Source organism: Protomyctophum bolini (assembly GCF_963924005.1).
Source record: "Protomyctophum bolini genome assembly, chromosome: 2".
In the NCBI taxonomy this organism is placed as follows: Eukaryota; Metazoa; Chordata; class Actinopteri; order Myctophiformes; family Myctophidae; genus Protomyctophum; species Protomyctophum bolini.
The window spans coordinates 17,322,330-17,338,434 of record NC_137863.1 but is presented as its reverse complement, the minus strand read 5'-3'; the positions used below and the strand labels follow the sequence as shown (position 1 = coordinate 17,338,434).

At 42.8% G+C, this 16,105-nt stretch overlaps 1 protein-coding gene across 1 annotated transcript in view; it reads left to right on the top strand.

The window, feature by feature from the left end:
* Nucleotides 1-798: 798 nt before the first annotated feature.
* Nucleotides 799-16,105, top strand: part of tafa1b (TAFA chemokine like family member 1b) — a gene marked incomplete at its 3' end in the record, with an annotated part of 151,432 nt that continues 136,125 nt past the window's right edge. The window contains exons 1-2 of the mRNA XM_080776321.1: nt 799-852; nt 4,519-4,655. Of these exons, the coding sequence (XP_080632447.1) occupies nt 4,532-4,655 (124 nt within the window). The 5' untranslated portion in view covers nt 799-852; nt 4,519-4,531. The remainder of the gene's footprint in view (nt 853-4,518; nt 4,656-16,105) is intronic.

Below are 16,105 nucleotides of genomic sequence, written 5' to 3'. Positions count from 1 at the left end.
ACACACACACACACACACACACACACACACACACACACACACACACACACACACACACACACACACACACACACACACACACACACACACACACACACACACACACACACACACACACACACACACACACACACACACACACACACACACACACACACACACACACACACACACACGTGCACCCTCACTCATGCACACACTCGCCCGTCTCTCCCTCTCTCCGACTCCGACACGCACTCACACTCTCTACTTAGTGCACTGGAGAGAGGACCGCGTCTCACACAATCAGCACAGCTTCTCAATGGGGGGGACGGAGCCAGGAGCAGACAGAGCAGTCGTTCCACTGGAGCCATCCACCGCGCGCATGTGAGAGAGAGAGAGGAGAAGTGAGGAGGTACATTAACTCCCTGTCATCTCCACAGAGGTCTTCCACTCTCTTCTGTTCTGCCGGCAGAACGAGACAGAAGGGAGGAGAGGAGAGGAGAAGTGAGGAGGGAGAGACAGAGAGCGGCTGCTGTCCTCCGGGTTGATACGAGGCTGGCTGACATGATCAGCCGTCCATCCTCTACATCTCGGCCAGTTTCTGACACGGACTTGTGGGTGTTTTGTCTCTGGTGATTCCACTGTCAAGGATTTCAAAAGGAACTGAGTCGAGAGGGGCCAGGGGCAGGGAATAGTGACAGCAGAGCAGCGTTTAGCCCCTTCACACCGGGTTCAGCTAATTTTGCAACTGGAATCTTTGTTTGGAATCCCTGGCTTCAAACTATGGATGGATTTAAGGCGCAGGAGTGAGTCCGCTGGGGCAGGCAGTGATACGGACTGAGCCCTCCTTCTTCTTAACACATTGCTCAGGTAAGGGTGTGGGACTTTAAACTGGCATCGCTCTGGTGTTCTGGGATATGGTTTATTATCCATATATGGGTGAATGTTAAATGTGTAGGAGATTTATGGCATGGCTGTGCTTGGTTTGAGACCTGAGGAGTGGGAGCCCCGCAGCCTAATCACAATAAACTGCCTGAGTCTGATTGGTGTGATACTGTAAACTTCATGTGGCTACGGGTATATAACTCGATGACAGACCCCTGTCATCGTGCAGCTGAAGTGAAGTGTCAGAACCCAAGGTGAGTCATAGGTACGGTAGATAAGCCTACGGTTTTCCCTCTTTGGTTGGTCCCTATAAGTTTTCATCACATTAAAATGTGCTGAAAACTTAGGGACCAACATACATTTTATGTAGGGAGATATTTCACTCAACAGTCAACAACAATGCATATACAGTAGCCTATAAACTGCTGTTTGTTGATCAGGCTCCATGTAGGCTAGCACTGTCACATAAGAAATGAAGCGAGAAAGAGTAGCCTACCATGGTTTGAGCAATACTGAAGTTATCCATCCATACAGTAAAGCTTAGCCTGTTTATTTTTAATCGATGTAGCATAAGCAGGTGCAGCAGATGTAATTTATCAGCTTGCAGGTGTCTGCGTGCAGTATAGGCACATTTATCTCAAAGCTGTGTGAGACAGCCTACATGAAAAGGATCTTATGCAGGTGTTAAGAGCATCTAATTAAGCAGAGCACAACGGGAAATTGTTAATTTAGCATGTCGAAGAATAAGTAGAAGAAAGAAAGAAAGAAAGCTATCCATCATCTTTTCAGACCTCCCAAAAGAAGTATTACACAATTTCCATACGGACAGTCGGACACCAGGTGGGTACAGCATTTGAGCAAATAGTATGTAACTGCAGCGACAACAGTTCGGTCCTGTGTTGTTTGAGTAGCACACGCTTTATTTGACATAATGGCTGAGCTGACCATCAATATCTTCTAAATTGTGTTTGTGTTTGATTTATTTTGTTCCTTGGTCTGGCCAGAGAGGATGACCACATCAGTGTTTGATTGGAGTAGCCTTAATGTATGCGTGTTGACTGTCGCAGAAGAACAATCAGAAACATACAGGTTTCCCAACATGAATGCAGTTTGGTAGAGGGGTAACGGTAAGCTATTATTAAAGGAGGAAATCTACTCATGGGAAAACTGCACACAATTCCACAAAACAGCGGATTACAGTGGATTTAGTGCAGGAGAGAGGATTACATGTGCTGTTAATAATTAGATGCTTAATTTTTGAACATGTAATATTAAGCAGCCTATCTATGTTTGGCTCAGTCTCAGATTTGAATGTCATTTGAGGGCATGACAACACACAAAGTGCTTTAGCCTATGCAAACATGAAATATGACATTATTTTGTAGGATAAGGTCTGCTTACATTAGCAAAACAAGTGCATTTGAATCCAGTAGCCTAATATGCTGAAAATGGAAATAATTAATGGTTAATGCATCCTCCTTGTTTGTATATGCACCTTTCCCAGGACTGAAGTTCATGTTAAACAGATGTCCTGGCTCATGTATATCCTAATAGATGATACAAGGGTTGGAATCTAAATTCTGTGTTTAGAACAACACTAGATTAACATCAGGTTGGTCTGTGGTCGTTTCAATTATCACCAACGCCAAAGGTGATTTATAGGCCTCCCATAGCCTTAACAGTGCCACTGATGATTAGCTGTAAAAGACAAAGACTTTAATGTCCATATTCTAACATGCAGAGACTATTAGGCTACAGTATGTCCATGCATTGGTCATTAGGTTATTAAGACACAGTAGTCAGAAAGCATCTAATAGATGTTGTAAAGACCTGGACACAGAGCTTATAGAAGAAAGATGGCTGGGGGTCTGCCAGTGCTTTTAAAGTTCCCTCCATGGGAGCCTTTTAATGCACAGTCTGGAGTCTTGAGTGGAGCGAGGTGCTAATAGCATTTGGAACAGAGGAGTATGTCATTATTCACGGTGATGAGGGCTGAGGCGTGTCTCCATATGCCGGCCCTCAGCACCCATTAGGTAATCATTAAACTAATCTCTCAGGTGGCTTCCCAATAGAGCCTGTCCGATACTGGATTTTGGTGGCCGATACCGATACCGATATTAGGGAGTGAACTTTTTATTATATCGAGATAGAGTGCACGAGAAGTCCATGAGTGCACACACTCATGGACAGAGACAGACACATGTTTTGCAATGACCCCTCAAATGTGTCAATCAAAAAAATCACACTTGAACCATAAACTGTCCAAGATGACACCAGTGCACTGAAACACTGTACATGTATGTGGGCATTGTAAATAAATTGAATAATTTCTAAATGACTCAGGTAAATGACACTGGTTCTGAATATGGGACAACATGAACGTCGATACCGATATCTGTTATAGCTCTGTGATAGTCCATGCATATACCAGTCAGGCTGTGTTCTCCAAGCCTTTGCATAGTGGCAGCTCTGTAGAACATCCAGTACTGTGACACGGTGCTGCGATTTTATTAAAGGGGAGCTTTGCCAAAATGTATGCTTCTGTGATAATCCTCGCCAGCCTACATATACAAGTCATAATGCATAAATGTACATACAGTATAGAGGCTGTAGGCAGATGTTGTAGCAGTCAGCACACACAACACATAGAGAAATGTCTGAACGATTTTGGGAAATACAGTCCAATATATAGTTTCAAGTTACTAACTCTGGATACAGGGATTGAATTATGCTTACGCAAGACTCTTTGACAGTCTTGTGTATTTATCTTAAATCTTTGGTTTGCTACGAGTGTGTGTTTTAATCTAGAATTATTAAGAACATTCTGACCAGACTAGGCTTGTGTTTATCAGAGTTTGGGTGATTTTGGGAGAGCATCCTTAATTGTCGGTCTCCCTGAAGATCAGCTTTGTCTTTCTATGCTTTTTGTTAGTTCTTTAGTTTTACTTTATTTCTAATTTGTCTGTTTTTTTTAAATATCACACAGCACTTACTTCCAATCCTCAGATTTGATATCCCAAGTGTGGATGTGAGTAAATAGCTGACTGTGAAGAAAGGCTATCGATAATGTGATGATGACCAGGCATTAATTGTACATTTCACTCAACTAGGGACAGTCAAAGTTCAGAAGATCGTATTACTTTACTGTAATATAGCTTTTAAGAAAAAGAGAAGACAACACAATATCTATAGTCTCATAATGATGGTATTGATATTCCATTGATAAATTGCCTACCTCCAGTTTGCATTACACTAACCATTACAGAAAGCTGAGTCTCATCACTTTAAAAGTGGAGCTAACAGCTGCCCATCCCAGGGCTATGCAAAGATCAATTTAATCAAATCTATTTATAGTACAGGTGTTCACTCAAATCTATGCGCTAAAAAATACAATAAAAAGACTACCACACACCAAAAATTAGGCCAAAAATAAAGCTAGTGAAAAGACGTGTGTGTTGTATGATTTAACATAAGTTCAAGAGAATTCCAGAACAGGACCATGACCATAGTATGACGTGTTGCTTTCCCAAAATAACTGATCTACAAACCAAAAACGCATTGTGATGTGACACCCTTATGTATACGTGATGGACTACAGATTAAGCATATCTGTCCATAGTGACGATCAGGTCTCCCTCCTTTCATGTGCAGACTCAGACCTGTCATGTCCTGGTTGCTGGCCGTGTGGATTAGCCTGGGCTTCCTGCTGCTCTGCCAGGCCACTCTCTACCAGACCATCCAGCAGCACCATGTCGCCCGGCCCGGACGCACAGACATCCTCACCCTGGGTAGGTTCTCTGTCTCTAATATCTACTGTGATCATAGAGTACCAAGTCCTGACGTCATTCCTTCATCCCCAGCAGGTCATTTCTCTACGGAGAATAACATTGGGTCCAAAAAAAAACCAAACTGTTCCGGCTCTATTGTCAGGGAGGTGGCTCGGTATTGTTTCAGATAGTCAGTGAGTCACTCATATTTGATACAGTCCATTACTGCCGAAGAATGTATTCATTCGGTGGCAGTGACGTTAGCGCTTTCTCGCCGTCAGTTGATGCTTTATATCCAGGAGTCAAAGGCTGCGACGTGATCCTTTGTTTATTTTTTTAACACAGTTCTTATACTGTATGACGCGATTAAACACGTCTATGGGGATTCAGAATGGGGGGGACCGTGACCCTGGTAGGATGCGTAAATGACGCCGGTCAGACTTGGGTGCTCTATTGAAACCCCGGTTATCAGTCCTCTGTTGTTACGCCAGATGTCATGGTGTTGTTGGGTGTGGCAGCAACGGCCTGTTTTGTCTAATATACACCCCCAGCATGGGGCCTGCTGCAGTGATTCAGATTGGTATGCTAGTGCAGCACTGTATTATTCACTCTGCTTGGCACCATGGGTAAGCATGCAGCACAGAGTACATGCTGCAAATGTTGTGTTACTTTATGGTACGGTATACACGGTCCAATCTAGTGTTCTAGTCTGAGAGAGGACTCGTATGGGTAAAATGATGATTATCTCTCTATGTATGATTACCATTCTTGCAGTAACAATGTTCATATTAGGGATGGAACGATAAGCATTATTATCGTGATTAAAAAAAACGCTCACAATAATCGTATCGCAGAGATTTTAATCAATCGTGAATTCGTCCTACGTCATACACTAGGATGAATTAGGTGTAAATTCAGCACCAATTAAGCCCTCTGTACTTGATAAAATTGACCTCACTCGAAATCCAAAATTAGCAGATCCACAAGCTCACTGCGCGTTGCAACGCGCCACGCGCAAGCTTGTAGATCTGCTGACGAAAGCATGTTTTGCTAAACGTGATGTGTTATTTTCATAATTATGATGTCATCCCTAGATCATAATCCAAGCATACGTCTATGTGTTATTATTACAAGACCGCTGTATACATATACTGTGATGCTGAATCTGAACTTCAGCCGCTTTTTGTGTCAGAACTTGTGATTCCATGGTAAACCCGTTGGACAAGGAGCACGTTTTAGCGGTGCAAGGGTAGATTTTATGGGTGTAGAGGGGATACGCTTGACTGCAGCACCCTGAATCTATTCGGAACGCTGCTACACGCACAACCTGCTCCAGGCGAAAATCCCCAACTCTATTACCATGGCTTACATGGAAATTGCAGTCATGTATGTTTCATTTCGCAGGAAACATTCAGCAATTAAAGCGCGACGTCTTAGAGCCTCATTTACACACACTGTTGCACACAGGCGTCCTGTGCTGAAAATACAGCAGCAGAGCTAGAAGCTCTCTGTGAGGCAGTGTGTGACGTGCTGTGAGCTTGTAGATCAACTATTTTCCCCTATACGGGAAGTATATCAGGCTTTAAACATCTCGGTTGGGTGTGATTCTCTGCTTGATGTGTGTGGTAAAATCCTGTTAATTTAGAAATCGCAGGGAATGCCCTGAGTGTGTTAATTTCAACACTGACAGTGTGAAACATTGTTTTTCCATTATTTTTCTGGGTGGGTGTGCATGCCATGTGTGTGTGTTAGAAAACCAGAGGCAACGGTTTCCTATAAGCCTTTAAGTATTGCCTCTGAAGCTGCTGATGGTAACAGTATTCCCAAAACCCCTCCCTGCAAAGACCAGAGCTCAACCCCAAAATATCTAAGCGCCTGTTATTAGCCCATTGAGACCTGAGATGTCTTCTAAATCCCAACGTTTCTGTCAGTGGTCCTTAACCCATTCTGACCTGAGATCAGATTCATACGAGGTTTCCACTGGACACACACTGGTCCGATTAACCCATTCTGACCTGAGATCAGATTCAAAAAAATGTCAGTCGCTCTTCGATTAAAAAAAAAATAGCAGACCTACAAGCTCGTAGCGCGCCACTCGGTGGCGCGCTATGAGCTTGTAGATCTGCTATTTTTCAATAGCTAAAGCATAACATGATGCTGACACCAAAACGGGTTCCCGGTCAGAATGGGTTAAACTCCCCAAATATTTTAATATGTTACAGTGAAATTCAGAAACGGGCTTTGTGAGCTTGTAGATCGATGTATTTTTTGGTTAAACATGCATGCTGTCTTGGCTCATCCTATCTATGTTGCATCGTGGAGCAAAAACTAAAAAGATACAGTGAAGAACAGTACTGTAGTAAAAAACAGCCTTTGATATTTTTGAGACTTGTGAAAGTAGAAAAGATAGCAGAACTGCAGTGATTTTAAGCAGCATGTTGAAGAAATGTTTTTTTGTTTTTTGACATGCATGGAATTCAAAGCTGTGATGTACAGAGTTCTCACGCAAAGCATTCTGGTCTCGTTAATTGGAACAGACGGGTGAGGGTACGAATGGCGAGTTCTAAATGAATATTTTATAGCCCAGACTTTTATTTTATTTTTATTTTTGGAAGGGTGGCACGGTGGGAGCTTGCATGGTGCTAAAGATGTATACGGCTTAATAATGTATGCTATGAATAATGCATTATGCTCTATGAAATAAAAAACAACAACAACAACAACAATGTTCTCATGGCATATAGGCCTAGAGGAGTCATCCAGGTTATGGCTGAAGAAACAATCTACTGCTCATTCTCTGCATCATGGCTTGTTAAGAGAGATCAGCTCACACATAAAATAGATGGGCACACACACACACACACACACACACACACACACACACACACACACACACACACACACACACACACACACACACACACACACACACACACACACACACACACACACACACACACACACACACACAAATATACGTTTTCTTACTGAAGCCATTATGGCGTGGCATTTTCACGAGTCCCGCAGGGACTATGGTGGAGTGATGCATGCACAGTACAGAGTACACACGGGCTCCTTGTCTCGGCCATAAAGATGATGAACATACATTGCATTTTATCAGATCTTTTCAAGCTGCCGATTTCATTGAAGTCATTACAGTCATTTATGCTTCACAGCCCCCTTCAAAAAACCTGAATAACATCATAGATCGCGTAATGAGTTTTGAAATAAATAAATTATTGTCTGTAGTGGCACGTACAGAGCAGCATATCGTCGCTGTTGGGTGGAGACCTCATATGTCCAAAAGTGTTACCTTTCAGGATTCTAATCTAAAAAGCAAAAGTAGCAAATCTACAGCATATACACCCGGGGCCACATGAGGCCCCCATCATCAATTAATGTGGCCCACAGGTTAATATCAAAATATTAGAAACAATTTGTATTTATTTCCTAAAGTTAACGTAACTAACTAAATGCATTTGAAATTAAATACAAATTTTACTTTTCAGGATTGCCGATCTACAAGCTCAAAACGCGTCGCACTGCGACGCGTTTTGAGCTTGTAGATCGGCTATTTTTGCTACGACAGTAATATGCAATGTGCATGGCCCCTCTGGAGTGAGTGTGTAAATATAGTGGCCCTCTCCATCGTTGCCCCCTGATCTACAAGATTTATACAAGCTCAAAACGTGTCACTTCGTGTCGCTTTTTGAGCTTGCGGAGATGTTACTTTTTATACTTTTGTGTGACATTGTAGTTATGTAGTATCAAGTAGTATGGCGAGGGGGGAAAAAAACTGTACTGTAAGAGGTTTCTGCCCGACAGCAACGTTGTGTATGCCTGTTGGTGTACAGACTAGACTATGTCTGTTTTAAAGATATCTTTTGTTGTAAAGTCACTAATACAAAAGTAAACTCTACCAAACTGGAGACGTGTTTATTCTGTACAGTTTGATCAGCTCTTGACAGAAGCACTAACACTAATGGGCAAAATATACTTCATAAATACACTATATTATGTAATACAGTGATTTTTATGTTGGGAATGTTTGTAATCAGAATAACTTTGACTCCTAATGGGGTAAGACATTTGCAATAGCATCATTATGTTCCATATCAAAATCTTTAACAATGAATGTGAATATAACCCTAATTTAAATGTTCTAAACAATCCTGGAATGGGACTTTAAGTGCCCTCAAGGAAACATTTTTGAAATCAACAAACTGTGATGGATGACAGTGACAATTGGCACTGGCAATCTAATACATTCATTATTGCAGGATGCGTTATTAGGATATTTACCATAGAGTATAATCAACATGGACACAGACACCTTGGGGCGAACACTCCTTTCCTGTCCTCATTAGACAGTAGTACGGTTTACTGTTCTGAATCTGGTCTTTGTTTCATTTTTTAGGGGATTACGTTTCTCAGCAGTGTTGTGGCGTTAACCCGTCTGACCAGAACTGTTCTTTCTGAATTGAAATGCTATGATGAATATTTGGATTAGAATTGATTTTATAATTTGAGAAAGCTCTCTGGTTTCACTGAGGCCAGACCCTTATATATAAATAGATAGTTCTATGTAGGACTTGGACAGACAGAGAGAGAGAGAGAGAGAGAGAGAGAGAGAGAGAGAGAGATGTCCACATGAGATAAATCCTTTGCATCGTAACGCTTGACTGTTATCAGAAATCAGATCATTAATGGTCTTTTGATTATAAAGCAAACCGTGGAATAGAGGTGATGTGTAATGCATTACATATGTCGAGGTAGATGAATCCGTTCAATACCTTAATTTATGAAAGGTGTGAAATACTGGGCTCTAACCTCCTATTGTGCAGATATAACAATTGAACTCTCGAACAGATAAAGTGCTGTATGTTTGATATCCGTCTTCAAAACAAGCTTAATGGTATGATTGACACAAGCAAAAATGCCTGACAAAAACGCTGCCATGCATCTTGCCATGAGTTTGCCAACAGCGATATTTCCATATACAGTATGTGACGCTCTTTCTAGAGTGACAGTTTTAGGCCCATTTCTTGAAATAATGCACTGTGACTTGGAATGCGGCCAGGTTACGACGCCTGTTTGTGTGAGTGAATGACAATAAACACACCCTCAACCTCCCACGTAGCCAGTGATGCACGGACGATGGGGTTGTGTGGATATCTGAGCGGGGGGGAAATGAAGGTCATGTTCAGCTAGGTACAAATGTAATCCTCAAGCCTGTTCAAGCGTCTAACAATGTTTGAGGATCCGGCTTATCCGCCTCCCACAACACTGAGCTGAGTGTGCATACCAAAATATGTGACGCAGGAGATAAGGTTTTTTCGTATTTATTTATTTTAGTATTTCGGTGACAAATCGGGGCCATCGTGGCCGGGGCGTTGATTGAGTAACGAGTCGCCTGACTGCCTCGTCACCTGCTCAGGAAGCGGCGCCGCTCCCCTTCCCATGAGCCCTTGCTCCGTGCAGCCTTCCCCTGCGTCCCACTCGCACGGCACAGAGATTGATGGCGGCCTGATTCCGGGCAAGCCAATTCTGGTCTCTCAAGAAATAATCCACTACATTGACAGATGAGCTGAATGTGACATGACACACAAGAGCCCAGCTCCTGCACTCTCCTCACCTGCCAAGACTGTTGCCGCAGTAACCAGGCCACTGGATGCGTGCGTGACATTGGACCGTACCACCGCCCGCCCAGCCAAAACGTCCTGAATGTGTGCTGCCGTCGCTGGCAGAAGTTAGCTGTAGATTTGATTCTTTGTTAGATTCAAATTGAAAGTATAGTTCCCAGATGGGATATGGCCACTCAGTGTAACATCGTGTTTCAGTTACACATGCCAGATATTTATTTACCCGTGTTTGGCCGAGATGTGCATGGCCATATTTATTCTGCAGCCATAATACCCAGGCCAGAGGGGGGGGGGGGGGGGGGGGGGGTCTGTTTTATTAGGACTCTGACAGGGCAGTTTAGGCTCGTCTCCAATCTCATAGTTCCAAGGTATAGATAGCATCAGCACTTAAGAAGGAGCTGTGTTGTCAACATTTAGTGTAACCAAAGACCAGATTCTTTTCAGCCATGATGACAAGACAATGCTCACATCTGCCACATTGGTAAAATAGTCGATCAAAAATCTTCATCAAAATATGACATGAGATCTTACTTGGCATAGTTGCAGCTTTTAGCATACTTACTATTTGCCCCGGAGAAAAACTATTTAATGCTCGACAAAATGGACATGATGAATGATGTAACAAAAAAGACAGCAGTGGTGCAAGCCACTTGTGCTTTAAAGCATTGATCTGAAATAGCTTGTAATGACTAATAATAATGACTGAGGATTCAAAATCATTTTAATGAGCCACTGTGCCATAACATTCCCTCAGTTTAGACAGAAGACTCACAAGGCGGAATAAAACATAATTACGGTACTTTGATTAGCCAAGAGTCCAAAATATCAAATGGCCAAACGATTTAGTGCAAACAAGATGTGACTATAGGCGATGATGTCAACTTTAAGAGATGCACATCTGCTTTATAGAACCTTACAGCACCTGTCAAACATGTAACGATGGGTCTGATGCTGTGCGTCTCCATTCAAGCCTCAAATTACTTCTCATCTCTAGATTTAAGGGTTTGGATTTTCCGTGGAATGGAAGGTCTGACAAGTGATACGTGGTGTTGAAGTGAACCTTGAACTTGGTGTGGGATAGCTGGTTGTCGGTAAATGAGGACTGGATAGGGTTCCGGAAACACACATTTGAACACTGTGTGAATTGATTTTTCCATTGCCATGCGGATGGCTGCCTGGGAAGATGGATGATTTTTCTGGCAGAGTTTGAGATCGTTTGGCAATTAGCTTCACAGGCTTAGACCCCACTGCACATGGGGTTTCAACTTGGAAGTTATTTTCATATTTCTCTGACTCCTCATCCGTATGGCTTAGAGTTAGTGGGCTCTCGCTGCAATCTGCAACATGAAAGGAAGATAATATGCACTTTTTTTTGCACTATAGTAAATGGTCTGCATTTATATGGGGCTTTTTCTAGCATTTTCAACCACACAAATGTGCATTACAATTTGCTTCCCAATAACATTATGTGTTACGTGGTACACAATCCCACACTGATGGCAGAGACAGACAACAATCCAAGGAGAGGTTAGGAGGTTCAATGACTTGCTCAAGGACACGTCAACACGCAGCGAGGCAGAACCAGGGATCGAGCAGCATACCTTCCGGGATCCCAGTTGGCCGCTCTACCTCCTAAGCCACTGCTGCCCTAAAGTGTTATATAGAATCTATGTAACAAAAAAACACTGCTTGCCTCTGTGCATTCCAGCCTTCTTTTTGCTGCTGTCTTTTAAGCTGACCTACAAGCCCACACTGTGTTGCAAAAGCGGCAGTGATGGGCTTACAAATCGCCAGGGTGGAGCGACAGCTGAACACCACTGCATGTCGAGAAGTAACGGCAGACGAGTGAGACGACACAAGAGAGAAGCAGAGTAGCCAGCCTAGCCAGGTGCCAGGTCCTTCATGTTTCATAATAACGTTCGCTGTTGTCATACCGTAAATTTATAATTATATACGTTTCTAAAACCTCGTATATCTAGGTGTGCCCTGGGATTTTTTGCCTATGAAAAGTGTGCCCTGGCAGAAAAAATAAATATAGCATTACTGTAATAGGCCTCTCATTGTTTTTGATTTGACATTAATCTGGTTAATTTTACATTCCCGATAAATTGGGGGGACTAATTAATGTGAGAATTGACAGAATTCAAATAAACAGCACTCAATGAATTCGCACACAGTGAATTTGAGTGGATAAAGGAACACGTTTGATCGGGTTGGCACTTGGCAGTGTAAATCGTGAAAATAACTTCATAAAGTACATACACTTGCAAGTCACGCACATGCACGTACGCACACACACACACACGCAGGCACGCAGGCACGTGCGCAGGCAGCACACAGGCATCAAGCACCCACACACACACACACACACACACACACACACACACACACACACACACACACACACACACAGTCGAAAGTAGCTGATATACTGGACAGGATAATGGATTTTAAAAGATGTTCATCTCCCTATGAGAACTCACTTCTTTAAATAACACTGAAATAGTTCGAGAATAACAAAGATAGTGTGACATGACTGCATTCAGAAACATTAACGTTTTGATGCTGTCTACGATGTGAGCACTTTTGGCATGAGTAGAAAAACATAATTCCTTCAGTCTCGCTCCCTGTAGGTTTGAAATTGCTTTGAAAGCAGCTGTGGGCTTTTGGTAGAGGACTGGTCTGCTCTGCTGGATGTTACACACAGGATGCCCTTCATGGTAATGAAAGCAACCTTTAAGAAAAAAATGTGGCGATGACGGGGTGATCATTCCGGTGTAGACCATCACTCTCTCTGCCTGACCACTTCCCTGTCCTTTTTTCCTTCTGTGAGCCCCCCCCCCCCCCCCCCACCCCCCCTTCCATCTCCTCGTTTCTATCAGGCCCTCAGACGATTTGTCATGGATCAGATGAGACAATTTGTCATGGATTAGTGCACTTAAATGTCTGTGTGATAGTGGAAGCAGTCACTGGAAAAGCTTTAGGAATCCTATTACACTGCTGTTTATGGCCGGCAGGGGGAAGGGAGGACTGGAGGTTGAACGTGCACTTTTATGTGAGCTTTGTACATTCCGTGTACGTCTTCTACACACGCACAACCAGCGATTCGCCCAGAAGTGGGCTTCCGTTTGTGTTGCTCAGTTGAAGATGTTGACCGCTGTATGGGTTTTAACCACATACAACCTACTTCTGCAACTTCTCAAGCTTATAGTTCCGCTATGTTAATTGAAAGGTGATGTGGCATTAGCTCGATGGACGGTCCATTGTTCCAAAATACCATTGGTCCGACGGCACACATTATAACTAAGCTTAGCCTAAATCTAACCTTAACCTCACAAAAACAAGAACTGAACCTATACCTCACATACACACTAATCTAACATTTGTCAGACTATTGAGACGTCCTGAAAAGTGGAAAATATATACAGTAATGTACAGTATATTGCAACTGCAGCACCTACAGTTTCTGCTAACCACGCCCAATCACTGTGAGTTTTCTCATCACCTGACAACAAAACAGGTGTGCCGACAGCGGGTCAGCGACGACGTGTTATTCTGACGGCACGTTGCTCAGACCCGCCCCATTACTAACCCTGCCCGTAACCCTAACCCTAACCGCATGCGAAGCCACGTTGTCGGACTAATGCGCCGTCGGAATTACGAGCGAGTCCCGTCGACAGCAAGGCCCTGACGATTTTGAGGTGGCGTACCCAAGCCAGCTGATAGACAAACGATTACCAAAACATAATGTGGCATGCCATGAACCCTAGTCAACACATGACAGGATACATAAATAGAGTGCAAATACAACAATCGGGTGTACACAGAAATGATGGTAAACACCACCAAACCAGTCTCTAAACAACATGCTGACATACATAGCATTTGTGGACAAGCTATTATATCTAAATAACATTTGCATAGTATAACTTAGCCTGATTTACAACATTTGGCAGCTTTTGTTTCTCACTTAAAAAAAACATGCCGAACATAGTGAATCAGGCTGGATCCCAGATTAAATATAACTAGCATTTATCCAAAAAGGTGATTCAAGGGGAAGGACAAAGGTGTTCTATGGTTGGAGCTGGAGTCTGAACTGAAGAGGTGAGTTTTTAGACATGGAACAAATCAGTGAGGTATGTCAATCCACAGCTTGCCAGGAGTGAGAAGATTCAAGGATGCTTGGAGTGTTGGCCAGGGTGTTGTAGTATATTGTTCAGTGGTAGTTGATCTACAGTATGTGGAATCATGTCTTGAAGGCACAGGGGTTCCATGCCCTTGTACAGTAGGTCATGGCCAGTGTTTTGAATTGGGTTTTGGCAGCAACTGGAATCCAGTCAAGGGAATGCAGCAAGTTATACACTACTCATACAGGTACAAGCAGCAAGTGTTGTACTGTAACTACTTACTCACTAATTACTGCTACACAACTTTATTCATTTATTTGTTTTCACGTTCCATGTAAATGAGCCAGACTTAGCCTGAAGCAAATTTCCATCTAGTCCCATGAGAAGCTAGGCTATTAAAAAGTAGTGATAACTATTCAGACAAAAACAGACAATACAGGACAAGTAGCTAGACATAGAGGAGACCGAACAATTACAACAAAACACAACAAGAACAATAATACTGGATATGACATGAACAAATAAAATACATATAAGTTATGATAATACGGTAATGCAAGCAATGCAATTACTTCATGCAATCCCCATGAGAAATTCCTTTGACAGAAAATAATGGGGGGAATATCATAGGCTCTGGTTTTACAGAATATCCAACCAGTAAGACGCGCAAACGCGGGAAGCGAACGCAGCTGAGACCCTGCAGATCATGTCTGTCTGTCTGTGTGTCTGTCCCGCTGTTACTGTATATGTGGACCTGGCCCCTTTTGTGCCCATATATGGAGCTGAGTGGACTAAGATACATTTGTAAAGTGCGCTATATTGCTCAGTAACGATTTGAGCAAGCTACGTACATGATTTCAAATGCATTTTTTGGAGGCATTAATTTATTGGAAAACATGAATGTGTGCCGTGGCATTGTGGACAAGTTGAAGAAGGGGTTTTTGAGTGAGCATGCAGGCAGACCAGCAAGGAGGCAGGAGGGAGTTGAATAATAGTCAAGTATTGAGATGGCTCTCACAGGGAATGCAGTAAAAAAACAAAACAACAACAGATGAACCTGGGGGAAAAAAATAAATAAAAATAAAATCATGGTGTACTCTACATGACACCAGCACCTCTGTCTAGCACAGCATCTTTTGCAAATACCTTTGCGAAAATGGTGTTTTCAACCATATCCTCCATATTATGTAAAGTACGTTACCTCAGTCCCGAATAGTTTACCTCAGCCACCTGCAATGTGCCACATTCAATTCATACTGAACTATTTGCAGGCAGCATGAAAGTTACTATATCATGGAAACATTAGCATGTTTATTCATACAGCGACATTAGAGCTCCTCCATCACCTCTAGTCCCCCCCAAGCCCTCTCTCCTGCTCGCAGATCGCTGGGCTCAAATAGCTTGCTTATGTTAATGGTGCAACGAGACAAACAGCTAGGTAATTGTAATGCAGCAGAGGCACTTTGCACCATCATTTAGAACCACCGCAACGTTGCTCCATGTTGTGTTTGCAGACAACTTACTCTCAGCGACTCGCTCACCTGGTGACAGAGTCATAACGGATTGGCTTAACCCGTTAAAACCGCAAAAGCGTCTCCGTCATTTAATTTGAGATTTCTTTAGAAATACGGAAATGCCAAGTGCCACGCTACAAGCTTGTATAGATCTGCCTTTTTTTTTTTTTAAAGCAAATCTCTCATCT